Consider the following 15,851-nt stretch of genomic DNA (forward strand, 5'->3'; position numbering starts at 1 on the left):
ACTTAAAGAATATGAACTGGGCCAGATTTCTGCAAAAATTTGAACACGCTTTAAAAAAGTCTCAGGAAAAGAGCAGTATTCAAATTATTGTATGTGAACTACATGGAATTGCACAGAACTTTTATTTTTAGATGATATTTTTACTTATATTTTGCAAATTTCCTAAATGTATACATTATATTTCATATCTAGTCACCATTACTTTCTACTGACTTCCTCTAGTGATCTTCATCCTATTCTAAAATTTCTAAAACATTAAAAATTGCCTTATAACATAGGCCATGGACTTGAAGATTTTAAGAGTATAGAAGAAAATGAATCTGTTAGAAAATGCATTTATAAAAATGTATCTTGTGGGAGTTCCACTCTGTTGCTTTCATACAGAGTAGATTATGAACTAATCTACAAAAAAAAAAAAACCTTCCAAAAAGCAGAGGAGAGAATTTTGTCATTCAGGTTAGCTCCTTGCCATTCATAGTTTTGTCTATAGCTTCCTTGGAGAGAATATCATGAGAATATCATTTATTTATTTACAAACACATAATAGTTCCTTAAATTTTGAGCTCCTTGAAACCAGAGATTAGAATTTCTTCATCTTTATGCAACTATTTATTTGAAGTGTGGCAATATTATGAAGGCCTGAGGACTTTGGGATGGTGGACAGAGTTCTCAAAGTGAGATGATGGAAGCTGAATTATTAGGCAGAAAGAAAATGGTAAGATGGCATAAATACACACTATGAAAGACTACGTAAACTGTCCTATGATGTTTCCAAAAAATAGAGAATTTTCTCATATGTTCAATGAAAAATTCCCTTCCTCAACTGAATGATCGCGAGGGAATAACGCTGTGAACCACAACTCTAAGTCAGGTCTTGCTAGTTATGTCCAAACTCATCTCAAGACCTGAAAACTCTTTATGATTCTTCCCAAGAGATACCTCTGTACCTATAAAACTTTATTTTAAAACAATAACATATACATATAGAGCTATATAGGAAAGGTGAACACCAATTGGTACCACTCGAGTAAATACGCATCACTACAAACCTAGGAACCAGGGAAATCAGCCTGTTTCATCCAGATCAGAGACAGGAGGGAGAAGAAACACTTTTCAGCAAGGCTCAATAAGAGTTATATGTTTTAGGTATGCTATGTACACCAGGAACAATATATGAAATACATTAATGCAAGCGTCCTCAGTTGCCAAATATGCTTACCTGGACAGAGGGCAATATTACAAGGCTTGTGATGAGTTTCAGGTCCCTCACAGGGCCTTCCTCCATATTGAGGAGGTGTGCATGACCTTGTTCGTGTTCTTTGGCCTCGGCCACATGTGAAGGAGCATAAGCTCCAAGGTGACCATTCTTCCCAAACTCCATGTACTGTAATAAAGCAAAGAAGCTTCAGCCACAGAGAAGAGAACCGAGGGCAAAGACTTCGTTCTGTATAATTAAGAAAACAAAGCATCGAATAAAGTAGGAAGATATTTTGAAAACTTACTTTGAATAAAACTCTAATTAGACATAGGCTTTTAAATTTAATTTGAAAATATAATGAAACAATAAAAAACTAGATGTACGTTTCTTCTACTGTTGAATTATGTTTTAAAGTATTCCCCCTTTCAACTTTTTAAGTGGAAATCCCTTTCTTTCTCTTGATAAAAGATTTCTAAGTTACTTTTAAAGTATGGTCACCTATAAAGAATAAGAAAAATTAAATTTCTCATAACAGGGCTGAACTTTTAGAGCTATATTTGTATTTAAATAGCTAAGAAACAATTTAATTCTAATATCTATGGAGTTTCCAAAATATTATATGTCAGATAATGAAAAAGAGTTGCTAAAAATCGGTTCTGTAAATTTTAAACATTTTAGGCTATTTTTTTTAAAAAAATAATTTTTCATCTAAAATTTTGGAGCTCCATTCACTATCTTTTGAGTAGGAGTTTGTTTCCACCATTGCATCTACTCCCACAGTGTCCTTCCCTTCCCCATTTCAAGGGGAGATCAGAGATCATTTTAAAAGCCATGGAACTAGAAAATGATCATCCTCCTCTGCTAGTTTGATGGAACTGTAAACTCTCCTAATTATATTTCTAAAATTGCAACAAGAATAAAACCCGTTATATAAACACAAAATTAAAGTAACCATGGGCATACCAGTACTTCAAATATCTCAGTATGTATAATTCATACATAATTGGAAACAACAATATATGTTCCCTCATAATGAGTATTGAATATGGTATAAATAAATATCAGTATATCTTACAAAAGTTCACTGAACCTCAGAGGTTAAATCCCTTTTCTGAATGTCGAATTACTGCTCTCACCCTGTTATTAGCACCAGTGTATTACCCTGCAAATAAAGCGAGAGTACAAAAAACACAGGAGAAATCGCTCTGTTGAGAACCAGCTCTCTTGATGCTAAGCCTCTGTCTTAAAACACTGAGAAAACCTTGAGCCCAGATGGTTAAGGTCACTCCTGGGATGAGTGAGGGAGTACTGATCCTCAGGAGAAAAACGGAGAGAGGTTAGCTTTCCTCATCTGGATGCTCAAAGCACAAGCCGATGTAAAGTGGCAACGGTACTTTCTAAGTAAATATGATATTTCTAGAATTTTTTTTCATGTGTATATTGCTCATGCTCTTTCATTCAAGCTGAAATCCAGCTAATCTGCCAGTGCATTACCACAGGTTCTTATCAGTGTTGTGGTAAAAGTACTTAATATCTGCTCTTTTCAGGTCTTTAAAGAATATTATATAGTTTTACAAACTATGTTAATGTTGAATTGTGCCACAATGTATATACATACACTTCAAAACACAAGTGCATTTTGATACACAAATATACATGGTAATTTAAATGACTTATGAGTAAATTTCAAAAGAAATCCACAAGAAATGGCACACCTTAGCATTTAGGTAAATCATTTCCTTCTACTCAGGTTTTTGACTTATTGCAAGAAGTTGTAAAAATGTGTTCAAACATTGAAAACAGCAACCCAATTTTAATATTATTCAGTAAAAGTTTTTCAATGATTTTATGAAAGCCATTAGAAAGTCTTTTGAACATAATAGATAGGAAAAGTTCCAGAGAGTGGTATATAGCTGTATTTTTATCTATCTCATGGCAATCTGAAAAACCCAAGGCTGATTAGTATTCATTGATAAGAGATTATTCGATATTTGTATTTAGCTATGTACACATAAATGTTATATAGTTTTAAAATATATACATATGTCATACATGTCTGTAAACATCAATCAGGGATGAAATCTCTCTAATAAAAATGTATTAATATATTTAATTTTTTGATTATGTGTTTTTATTTATTTTTGTATTTATTTTCAGTTATCAAACTTCTCAATTTAACAATAAACTGCTCTGTTATGAAAAGTTTTAATGACTCTGTATGATCTTTTATCAAATTGCTATATTACTCAATTTACACAGCACAATGCTAGAAAACATTTAACAGCTAAATTGCATATATATATATATGTATTATATATATATCCAATATATAACTAGATATAAAACTATATAACTATATAAATACATATATAGTTGTGAACCACAAAACATTACAAGGAATTTAGTAGCTTTGTAAAATCATGATACTGGAATCAGGAAACAAATGCTACTTAGCCATTTTATACATTCTTTACTATTATACATTACTGTTTTGTGGCTCTGTTACATCATTTCAGATGCTAACTTCTATATGGGACAAGAAAGTATTAATAGTTTTTCATTTTAGAGATGACTGCTTTGGCAGAAAATTAGAGCACATGCTTTACAATATTTATAGATTCTAAAAAAATTATTTTAGAGAGGCTATTCATAAGGATTTTGTTAAGATCAAGTTTTCAATTTAATATAAAATTTTATTTAAGTGTTTATTTTACAGTAAAATATGAAAATTTATGAATTATCTAGTAACTTCAAGAAATAGTACTGATAAAATAATTTAATCAATTTCATCTAATTTTTTGTAGTTTTCTTCTTAAAACTTATGCCAGATACACACACACACACACACACACACACACACACACACACACACACATATATATATATATATATATATATATATATATATATATATATATGCTTGGTACACGCCAAAGAGAATATAAAATATATATATAATATACAAACATTATCACCAGGTTTTGAAATAAACATCTGTAAATGCTCATATAATTTATGTTGTGTTATATATAAAATAATCCTTTTAAAGTGTAAGAGATTTATTTGGAAATAAGTGAATATGACAACTACGACATTCATAAAAATGAATCCCAAACCATCCCATAGACCTATATGAACTTTTACAGATTCATCTCCGTTAAGTACAGATCAGCGATTATCAACTGGAGGTAACTCTGCCCACCAGGACACTGGTTGATATCTGCAGACAGTTTGGGTTTTATAAGTGTATAAGGAAATGAAGGGCTACTGGCATCAAATGGGTAGAAACCACGGATTCTTTGAATGAGCAGTGATGCTTCGAATGAGCAGTGTGGTTCTCATGAAACAAGGACTTATCAGGGTTGAGGTGCTTGCTGGTGTTTAATCAACAAAGGTTGAGAACTCTGGAGTAGAATAGAGAACTGAAACTCAGCCGAAACAGTAACTACATAATCAAATGTTACTCTCTACCTTTCCCAGTTTACTTTAAGAATATTCCAGATGTTTCTCCTCTGGGGGATAGAGGGCAGACAAACAAACAAAAACCTGTCAAATAAAAAGTAACGTGAAGTCAAAAAAGTGTGTGGAAGGTCCACTGTGATTCTGTATCAGAGGATCTGAATAAAAGAAAAAAACATGTGAATAAGGAAATTAACTCATTTGTAATACTAAGGTATTTCCTTCTTGATACAAATAAGCTTGGGTTCTGTGCTTCCATATATTTTGTAGAGGGTTAACTTACTAGTCAATTTGTCCCTTCTTGTCCCACGTTCATCAATGAAATAGCAAAAAAATTAGAGTTCTGTAAGCAGGACAAGTAAGATTGGTTTGTGAGCAAATTTAAGGAAAATTTATTATTTTAGATAGATGTTTGTATTGATTCAAATACTTCTTAAGTTTTAAACCACTTGAAGATTTTAGTTTTCATTTTTTATTGCTTTCATGATAAATCATATTAAAAATAACACTTTACACTGAACAAAAAGTAACAGCATATGAAAGAAACTACTATTTCCTATAACTATGTAGTTATCTGACATTTTAAAATAATGAATCTGATCTCTTGTATTTATAAAAGTTTATGAAAAATCTAAATTTAACAAACTGAAGTATAACAATGTCATACTTCTCTTGTGAGCAATATTCAACCAAAATTTAGAAAGACAAATATTTTATGTACATGAGGTTTAAAGAGAGACTTGAAACTGTTTATATTCTTACAAAAGATATTTGAGAAATCAAAAAAAAAAAGTTGTCCAATGAGATATTACTCAGTTTTCTTCACACCAGACACAGGGAGAACATGTAGCCATTCCACATGTGGCAGAGATTAGGTTCCTCCCACGGATGCTCTATGTTCCTAGTCAACAGGTTAATCATCTTCCTCTGATAGAAGATGAAGACTTCCATACGTCACCCTTACAATTTGTGTAACTGGAGACTGGAAAGTAAGCTACTAATGGAAGTTGGTGGATGGCACTCTGAAGAATAATCAGATTCTCACCTGAGAATATGGTTGCCATTAGACACTATACTTGTCATGATACATGATGTTGATATGAAGTATTTATAAGATAAATTTATATATCAATTGAATCAGAATCTTCTATTGATACTGGTTTAAGCGATGATAGCAGGGAACTGTACTCTGTAAATCATGATGTAAATATGATGTTTGAGATCTTGGGTTCCACTATGACACTCCAAGCCTCTGCCTCTCTGTGTTTTCTTTTATTTTTTTCAGCTCATGTTGTTGAAATGTGTTTGGTCTAGGTCTCCCGCTTTTAGACTTTTTCATTTTTATCCTTCCATAACTGACATACATTTTCCCCTTTGAACCATACTATGTTTCATTCCATATTCTTCCTTGGCTAACATAATCCTGATGTCTACCTATTTTCAATAGCAATTATTGTCCTTTTGTTAATAATTGTGTCTTCCTTTCCTGCGTAGTCTTAGTTTAACAATGCCTTCATCAGTTGATTTTCTACTTCTCAATGCTGATGAAAGGGTTTCTCACACTTCATGACATCCTTCCCACAATTCCTCCTGCTATCTTCTTCCCTTCTCTTTCCTCAAGGATCATTTGTTGTTTGTTTATTTTGTTTTGTTTTTGTTTGTTTATTATTTTATTTGTTTTTTTTGGATTTTTTTTAAACCTTCACCACACACAATTGTTCAGGGAAACTATTTTGAACTCACAATTCAGGAGTGCTTAGTATACTCATGGTGTGGTCAAGCAGATCATCAGAAGTGAAAAACTGAAGCTTCGCAGCCCCTAACTGACAGCTGCCTTCCAAGCTCCTTATGATTATTACATTTGCCTGCTTAGAAATTGACATGATTCCTGACCACTCTCCCAGGTCCCTCAGCCTTACTTTTTTTTATCAATTGCAGAACCAGTTATCTCTGGAAATTGAGACCCCTAGAAAATATTTAGGCATGATTTAAAGGTTGTGGGGTCTACAGTAATAAGACCTTTCTCTAGAACATCTCCCTTCAAATGCTTCTGCAAAGACTCTACATGTGAGCCTAGTATCAGCTTCTGCTGCATTCATATACCTTATGGTCATCCACCCATCAAGTGATGGGACACAACCTAAACGCTTCGCTTTGGGACTGATTCAAATAAAATTCTCACTGGTTTGAGATGGTGAAACAAATAAAATCTGGTACATCGTTAAATAATATATTTTTTGAATGTACCTGAACCAGTTCCCTCTCTAGCCTTTAAAGCAGTATATGGCCGTGATGAGAAGAATCACTTCAAGGTAGTATATAAAGTAGAACGACAGATCATTTTTAGGTCCACTACAATTTTTTCCCAGATAGGTCCAGATGAATGGTAGGATTCCTGACTGACAAACTATGTCAATCATGGAGTGAGTACATGCAATATTTTACTATGCTTAAAAATTTTATTTTTTTCATATATGCATTTGGATATTTTTACCACCTTAAAAATGCAAGAAAAATAACTATGTTTATACTCTTTGAAGTAGATACACACATTTCAACCATATTTGGAGCAGGGAGGTGGTCAAATATCTAACACCCTGAGTGTTCAGAAATCAAAAATGATCACATACAGAGTAAGATATCACAGTTGAGAAGAATCACACTTATAGACTCTAATGAAAATGCCTATATCCAGTTCATAAGAAAATAACAAATTGTTCCAAATGCGTAGCATGACACAATTCAAAACATCCACAGTCGTAGTTGCTGCTAACACTACCTGGACAGAGGGCAGTGTTATTGCAAACCCTTGATTCTCTTAATGGGCCGCTGCAGTGTGTCCCGTAAGGTGATACACAAGTTCTGGTTCGCACCTGCGACCCTTGACCACAAGTAACTGAGCATGTGCTCCACTGGGACCACTCTTCCACACCAGATTCACCTGCATGCAAGACAACAAACAAACATGAAAAACTGTCTTGATTATTCATCTCATAAGCATATTACCCAACTGACAGCATGGCATGCATGAATAATTCAAATGTAAATCTATGGCAGTGAATCCAAAAATACAAAACATTTCATCGGAAAATGAATTCAGAGGGATGTATACAATGCCAGTACAAAGACTGTTATGACCTTGTTAGCAAAACATTCTTTGCAAAGCCCACTTTGCTATCAATACTGTGAAGGAAGAAATTGTGTTTATTAAAAAAATAATTGTTGAAGGGGTTTTCTCCAAGCCTATCAAGCATAATGTATTTGATGCCAGAATTTTTTTCTAAGCATACACTGTGGCTTTGGTGAGCAGGGAGGTATTGATATGTCCTCGTCTAGCTCTGTGCTGTATAATGAACTTTCTACTGCTAAAGGATGAGCACATCTGAACTACAGTTTATGTAGACAAGGAATTCCAAATGGATTTCCTACTTTTTCAACCTATAATAGCCATTTGCTTTGTGGCAATTTATTAATCTCTCCATGTTCATCATTTCACATATGATCTAAAGAAGTGATATTTTTCTACTTCAAGTGAATGAAAGTTTATCATTTCTATTAGCTGAACATGGAACTGAAGTTTACTCCAAAACAGGACCCTAAGAAGCCAATTAATGTCAGGTGTCATAAACTTTTTGGTACTTGAAATCACACTGAAAACATGCATAGTTTTTTCATCTAAAAGCCATATCATAAAGAGATAGGAATCATCAATTTTTAAAACCTCTGGGATAGTCTTCTAATATTCTAGCATCAGTTCCAGGTTGGATTTTAGAACCTGACTTGAAAAGTTGCCATTACTTTGCACCAAATTCCAGTCAAGCCATATCTGGTTAGTAGTGTGTTTTAAAGTTAAGCATTCACATGGTTGTTAAAATATTTTACAGGGGCGGGGTTTCCCAGCACTTGTATCACTAATTATACAGAGCAAGGAAAAAAATAACTCTATATCATGTATTCTGGGGACAGAAATGACAGTTCATTTGACTGTCTTGTTTTGGAGGGTTACTCAGTGGTTTTAAAAATATATTATGTGCTAATCAACACACCCGATCTGGTTTCGTAGAAAAAGAGTCAATTTGTACCAAACATTAGGTAAGACAGTCTTCAGAGATAAATCTATTCTAAAAATGAGCCAACTGCTAGAAAGTCTATTAGGTACAAATGTTGATTTTATAATCTGCTATCTTATTTTCTTGAGGGTTCAGAACAACCAGTTTGCAGAGAAAAACTGTTCTATTGTAATTCCTTTAGCAAGATCATGAGGGATATGTTCTTGTACTGGACTAACATTGTGAGTGCAGAGGCATAGATAACAGATCATTGATACCTGGTTGTCTATCAGAAGGACACATGCTGGTAATTTAGATGACAGCTCACATTAATCTGGGATTCTTTTAAATATTCGTAATGGTGTTTATCATTAAGATACAATAATAGATCACTCTTGATTAGTGTTTTTACCTTTACAAATTTATATATGGCTTATTTCAGAATTATCTACTTGGATGTCTGTTTTAATCGTGTTTGAAGTTATATCTTGTAATTTGCCCTATTATATTCAATAATATATTAGCAAAATAAAATCATGTTTGTGACCCAAATAGTATGACAGTTGTTAAAACTATCTACATATACATTAGCATACTTAGTAACAAAAACTTTAAGCTTAAGATTAGGGGAAATGTGTACTTAGTGACATGTCAACCTCCTTGCATTGTGACTGAGTATAAATGCCAAGGCTCTATGTTATCAATTACAAGCCAGACAGTTATGAGCAATGTGAATTCTGTAGGTGAAATGACAAAGATTATGAATAAAATTAGTTCTATTTTTCACAAACATAGTTTTTCTTTCTCTCTTGCATTGTCAAGATAGACATTTTTTTAAAAAAATAACTTAGTCGTGGATTAATACCAAGGCCTAAGTTAATGCAACCCTGTACGGGCGCTTAAAAATCTGAGCTGTCTCTACATCTATGATTCGGCATGACACTGAACACGTTTAGTAATGGGGCCAGGTCATCATAGCCAAGAACTCGCCTTCCTTAGAGTTCATATTGAAGATGAAAAATTAAATAAAATTAAGCAATACAATATTCATTTTTATTTCATACTTAAGCATCAAAATTTGCCACTGAAAATGGTCTAACCATCAACTTGACCTTGTTGTATATCAAACGATATTTTCTCTTCAATTTTTCTATTATTTTATTTTTTTCCTTTTTTCTTTTTTAAGGGGTGAGCATTATTTAGTAAAGCACTGAGTTGTGTTAGAAATAGTTAATATACTTCCTAAGAGAGGTATTCTAATGACACTGAAAGAGTAAAGTATAAACTGAGCAACCTTTTCTGTCTGTGTGTCTCTGGAGATAGTGCAAACTGATCTAGTCCACATGTAATTTAAAAGATGTGCCAAAGGTCATGAAGAAAACTTCTCTACAGAAGGTCATATTAAGGCTCCTTATTCTGAAGTAAAACAGGAAAGAAACAAGGCCTTGGGGGCCTTGAAAAACTCTATTTTTTTGAAACTCCTTAGTAATTTACCTTCCTCAAAAGCCAGTAAAAATTGAGTGAAATCCTGTGGTTGGAGAATTTAACATTATGAACAAGATAGTAATACAATTTTTGGTAGCAATGTTAAAGTCATGAATTTAGAAACACAAATTAAATTTATATTCCTATATTAGATCACAAATTATATATCCCCAATACAGACAGGTTTTATCATGTAATAAGTGGTCACTTTTCCAAACCTGTTTATAAACTCACTTCATGCCTCTGTCGCTAAAAAGGAAGAACCTTTAAGCCATCTTACTCCAGCTTACTGGTGCTTAGCTTGGGTGTATCACTAAAATAGACATATTTATTATCTTATTTCATTTTTCTTAACTATACATATAGATATGCAATTTAGGTGTTTATTCTACTTTATTTTTATCATGCATGAGACAGTTTGGCTACATGTGCGAGGGGTACTGTGTTCCTAAGTGCCAACAGAGGCCAGAAAGGATGTTGGATGCCCTAGAGCTGGAGTTCACAGCTGGTTGTAAACCTCTTGGTGAATTTAGGAACTTAACATGGGGTCGCTGCAGGAGCAGTAATAGCTCTTCACCAGTGAACCCCTCCTTGATCTTAGGCTTTTATAGCAACCTAGTTAATGTTTAGACTTACCTCAGTTACTAACACTAGTAAGAATACTCTAGTTATCTTGGCAAAATAATACCACCTCATAAAAATATCATTTAAAACTATCCATTCACTTTGTCTCTGTGTAGGAAAGCATATTTTAAAGTGAAAACATTTGCTGATTGTACCAAGTGTAGAAGCCACTTCACTTATTTGAGAAGAAATAATGTGTGGTAGCTTCTGATTTCTTTCTCCATGATTAATATAACACATTATGGCATTTTATAATTTTAATATTGAACTTTTCTCCATTGGAACATTATTTCTTCTCAAATCATGGAAAATTTCATGACTGTTTACACATAATATTAATACCTTCATTTGAGAAACAGACAGGTTCTATAAATAAAACTTCATTTTATAAAATGCTATTATTTGATACTTCCATTAATTTAGTCTATGTGAACATCAAAAGAAAATATTTGAGAAAACTTTTTAGCTTTATAAGTGCTTAGTATTCAGTTATGAAGCTGAAAAAATATTTGATGTAATACATTTCCTTTCTTAGTTCAGCATGATAATTTTATACCAAAGTAAGTACAATGCACTTTTTAATGTGTTCATATATAATGTCTTAATATGAATTTCTGAACCCTGTTTTTCATAAATTCAGGCATTAATCAATCATTTTAGAGCTTTTAGTTTTTCATCCCCATTCTGTATTGTTAACAACATGTATAAATGTTTTAAAGTTGGTCACAAATCTATTTGTTCAGTGTGTCCTTTACTTACCAAGTCACTTGTTAGTGAAAAAAATACACACACTGTGTAGACAAAAAAATGACTGGAAAATCAGAAATAAATGTAAAACCTGTGATTACCAATTCCTCTTTTAACAATATTCTTTGCTATTCAAAGTTGTTAAAATATTTGGGCAGAAAAAATTTCACAAACATTTAAAAGCTGAATTTAAATAAACACTGGATTAAATTGCATGATATTGAATTCACAAACTAATGTCACTGGATCACTGGGAATTTAAACCTATGGTTCTCCATTTCACACCCCCATGACGACAAGCTTTAGGAGCTGCAGTAAATCAATATTTGCTATGTCTTCTTTATAAAAGAAGGACACTTTTCTCATATGGCACATGTGTCCTTACAGGGAGATGCCTAAGGGACCGAGTAGTCGGCCCAGTTTTATCTCTCCATGAGCACTGGAACCTTTGAATCTCTGCTTGCCCCTTCAATTATTTTCTTCTTGGTCTCAGAAGAAAACACATTTAAAAATTTGGCAATTCATTTGAACCCTATAACACATTTTGGATTTGGATAAGCAACTGCTTACAACATAAATCTCCCCTTAAATAAGGTATCCCAAAAGCAACCCAAAAAGAAAGTTCTTTCCATTTCTGGATATAGCCCTAACAGATGATGTTTCCGAAGTTTAAAGTGTGCACTTATAGAGTTTATTCTCTATATTGTGCTCACAGAAGCTGAGCTATAATTAATATATTAAACTCTATCTCTCATCTATTACCAAGAATGCAGCTTAATATCAATATCTGAATCTCTGAGCAGTCAGTTCAGTCCCAGGGTTCTAAGCAAATAATACTACAAAGACATGAACTGAAAAAACATCCATTTCTTTTGGAGAATTTAATTAAAATCAGTCTGAATACCATGCCACACATCTGGCCATATACTTGTGGCTTCCTTCTAGCTCTCAAATCAACAAGAATGGAATGCATACCGTTTTTTAAAGAGACATATAAACTCAGTTTTCAGTTTTGAAAAAGAAATGTAAATGTTGCACATGTTTGCACCCATGCCATGTCACTGGGGAGAATTCTGGACCACTTACTATGAGCAGCCAAATTAGACACACTGTAATTTGTCAAATTCTATAGATTATTAACTCATAAGTCCTACATTTACATATCTATTCATGTATATTTATAAATTTTAAAAATATGTCAAATAACATATTTTAGTTACATTCAAATTTAGAGATAGGTTTAAATATATCATGATTGATATAGTATTGAAGAATTTTATAAACCAGAGTCAGGTTGGTTAATATTTAATTAGATGGTCAGCTTTTTACTATTTATATTTTGCAACAAATTTATTTTCAAATCATATATTAAATTATAAATAGTGTAGCTTCTATATGTTTTAACAATCAAGTAATATTTATAGATAACATGACATTTAGAAGAATATTTAATATATCAAATCATATTATGTTAAATTTCATCATCTGAGTCCTATTTAAATTATAGTCCTTGAAAATTCAAAATCAAATATTCTTGAAAATTTAACTTTATTGCTTTCCTTTAAAATTGTAATGATACAATTTAGTGATTAATTAACATAAGGAAATAATATGTAAATTCCAAAGTTTCCCATACCAAAAGCAAAGTAAGTCTTACACATTTATTGTTTGCATATTTTTCATTCACAGCTACTTTATTTATGGACTTTAACTGGTGACAAAAAATGGCTCAAAAAAAAAATCAGCTCCAAAACTGACGAATGTGCAGCAAAAGATCATGAAAACATGCAGTGGTTTCATTAAATTAACAACAATAAATAGAAAAATGTAACTAACGTATTACCAGTTTGTGCCATAAATTTAGCAGCATCAGCTTGTTCCTGAGGGACCCTTTTCTCATGGACAGATCGAGGTCGCTGACTTTTAATTGTATGATCTCCCATCATTCCAAATTCTAAAGACAGAATAAAGGTATATGAAAGCCTGTGTGTAGACATTTGTCACAATTTACATCACTGACCCATGCAATATGTTCCTACCCAGACCTACAAGTTATGGATAAATACACAAGTCTCACTTTTCTATGTTGATCTCTTGGAATATGGCTACACTTCATCTAGGAAACCTGCAATCATGAACAGATTTCAAGAAACAATAATAACAGTCAGGAAATAATACAGCCGATGTAAAGTCAACTCAAGTAACAGAATTTATTTTACTCTTCTGTGATAATGTTCTGAAGCCTTATATCTGAACAAAAAAATACAACCACGCTCATAACTGTTGTTCTTGAGGGAATCCTGAATGGGGTCTGCTGCATATGGCTAAATACTTTTCACCCACACAAGATTTCCAGCATCTTTAGAAGGAATGGACAGCTCTGTAATCTGACTTTATATGATATGTATTCAGAGAATGAATGATGTTTTTTTGTTTCATCCAAAAATGAGGCAGTCTTGGTATGCCTAAAGGCTCACAAAAAATTGATAGCCTTAGTAATTTTGATTCTGACCTTCACTGGTTTAACTAATTCCTTGCCTTCTCTAACTACATGTGAAGTGATGTTTTCTTTTTAAAATTTTATTAAAAAGGGTCTAGGTTTTTCCTTATTTGATTATTCTATAATGAAGTTATTCATTAAGGCAAAAATTATCTGTGTCTAGCAGATAAATAGAAAGGAAGTGTGGAATTTAAAATTCTGTGTAGTGTGTTTCAAAAAAAAAATACATGTGCTTAGAGAGGTTATGATATGAGGACTCTTGATAAGTCCTGTGTCTGCTGAACTGTTATGGTGAAATGATTTTGTAAAAAGTCTATCATATGGAATATTTGATTGTTCTAATTCCTAACAGTCAGGTAGGGAAAGGCTATACGTAGTAAGAATAATACAATGGTGCTATCTCTTACATGAAGAATGTTACTGATCTCTTGATGCTCAATACTCAAAAGTTAAGAATGAAATTTTGACCAACAGTTTGATTACTTGGCCATCTTCTCATCAATTTTTAAAATGTACTTATGCTAAAACAAAATATCTGCAATGTATTTTGAAGGTGGCCATTCTATAAGTCCTTACCTTTTATGTCAGAAAATAGGCTAGCATGATGTCTGTCCAATCAAAATTCCACACAATTATGTCTCAGGACAAACTAACTATAAGGAAATTCTTTCTAGATAGTTCACTCTAGTTCACATCCTGAGATGTATAAGTGGTCTCAATGTGTGTCTTCTTTTGTCAATTTGTACAATATCAAAGAATATAAAGTAGAAATATTTATAAAATATCAGTATATTTGAGAAAATAAAATCCATCATCATTTTCTTATTCATATCAGCATCCTTTCATTCATTTCTGTGCAAACTATCTGCTGTTCAAAACACTCCTAACTGAGCTTATAAGTGTCTAATTACTACTATATTTACTATTTGGAAAATTTTAACTGTAGTTATTCACTAGTATATATTTAAAACTATTATGCAATTAAATATATTGTATCTCCAATAGAAAACAAATATTAGTGACTATGTTTTGTTCACATTATATCCCACCTTTCCACATAAAATTATAATTTAACTTGCATGATCTGCAAGATTTAATTAATGTCAATATTTACATCTGAGTCTATATTTTACAGTATAGTTAGGGAGTCTAATGCTCACTCTAACGTAGTTTGACACAATAATGCAATGGATGGAAGAAAATGTTTACCCCACGTATACAACTTTAAGTTACAAAACAATGATAGAACCAACTTGATGGGAGACCATTCTTAATCTTTGTGGCAGGATGACATTAATCTGTAATCTATCTCCCTGTAATCTACTATAATGTTGAAGTACAATTCTGAAGCTTAAGGTTGTCAGTTTACTACCAGGATAAGTTAAAAATAAGTATGTTAAATTTCTAATGCTTTCTCTAATACAAACATCAGTTAAAATGTTATTTTTAAAATAGAATTTAGGCTATTATTTTTTATTCCTAGCCAAGAGATTTCTATATGTCAAAATATTTATATTATAAATGATACTTCAATGTTCAATTTTAGTGACTACCTACCCTCAAGTTTTATATCTATCTGAGTAATGATGCCTCATCCTTGGTTGTAACATTTAAGAAAAAAAAAATCCATTAAATATTTATACATTTAATTATATCGTATACAAACAAAAGTTTAAAGTAGAAGTATTGATTATGGTGGTAACATAATTTAACTAGAAAATTTTTAAAGATCATAGTTATGTTATTGTTTTTATTTTGTAACAAAGATCAAATCCAGGGTCTCAATATA

At 32.2% G+C, this 15,851-nt stretch overlaps 1 protein-coding gene across 3 annotated transcripts in view; it reads right to left on the bottom strand.

The window, feature by feature from the left end:
- Positions 1-15,851, bottom strand: part of Adgrb3 (adhesion G protein-coupled receptor B3) — a 729,205-nt gene that overhangs the window by 462,691 nt on the left and 250,663 nt on the right. For all 3 annotated transcript variants that reach the window (XM_031367067.1, XM_031367069.1, XM_031367068.1), the window contains exons 3-5: positions 13,406-13,516; positions 7,437-7,598; positions 1,220-1,384 (exon numbers count right to left, since the gene is read on the bottom strand). In XM_031367067.1, coding sequence (XP_031222927.1) covers positions 1,220-1,384; positions 7,437-7,598; positions 13,406-13,516 — 438 coding nt within the window. The remainder of the gene's footprint in view (positions 1-1,219; positions 1,385-7,436; positions 7,599-13,405; positions 13,517-15,851) is intronic.

This window comes from Mastomys coucha, unplaced genomic scaffold (assembly GCF_008632895.1).
Source record: "Mastomys coucha isolate ucsf_1 unplaced genomic scaffold, UCSF_Mcou_1 pScaffold14, whole genome shotgun sequence".
Lineage (NCBI taxonomy): Eukaryota > Metazoa > Chordata > Mammalia > Rodentia > Muridae > Mastomys > Mastomys coucha.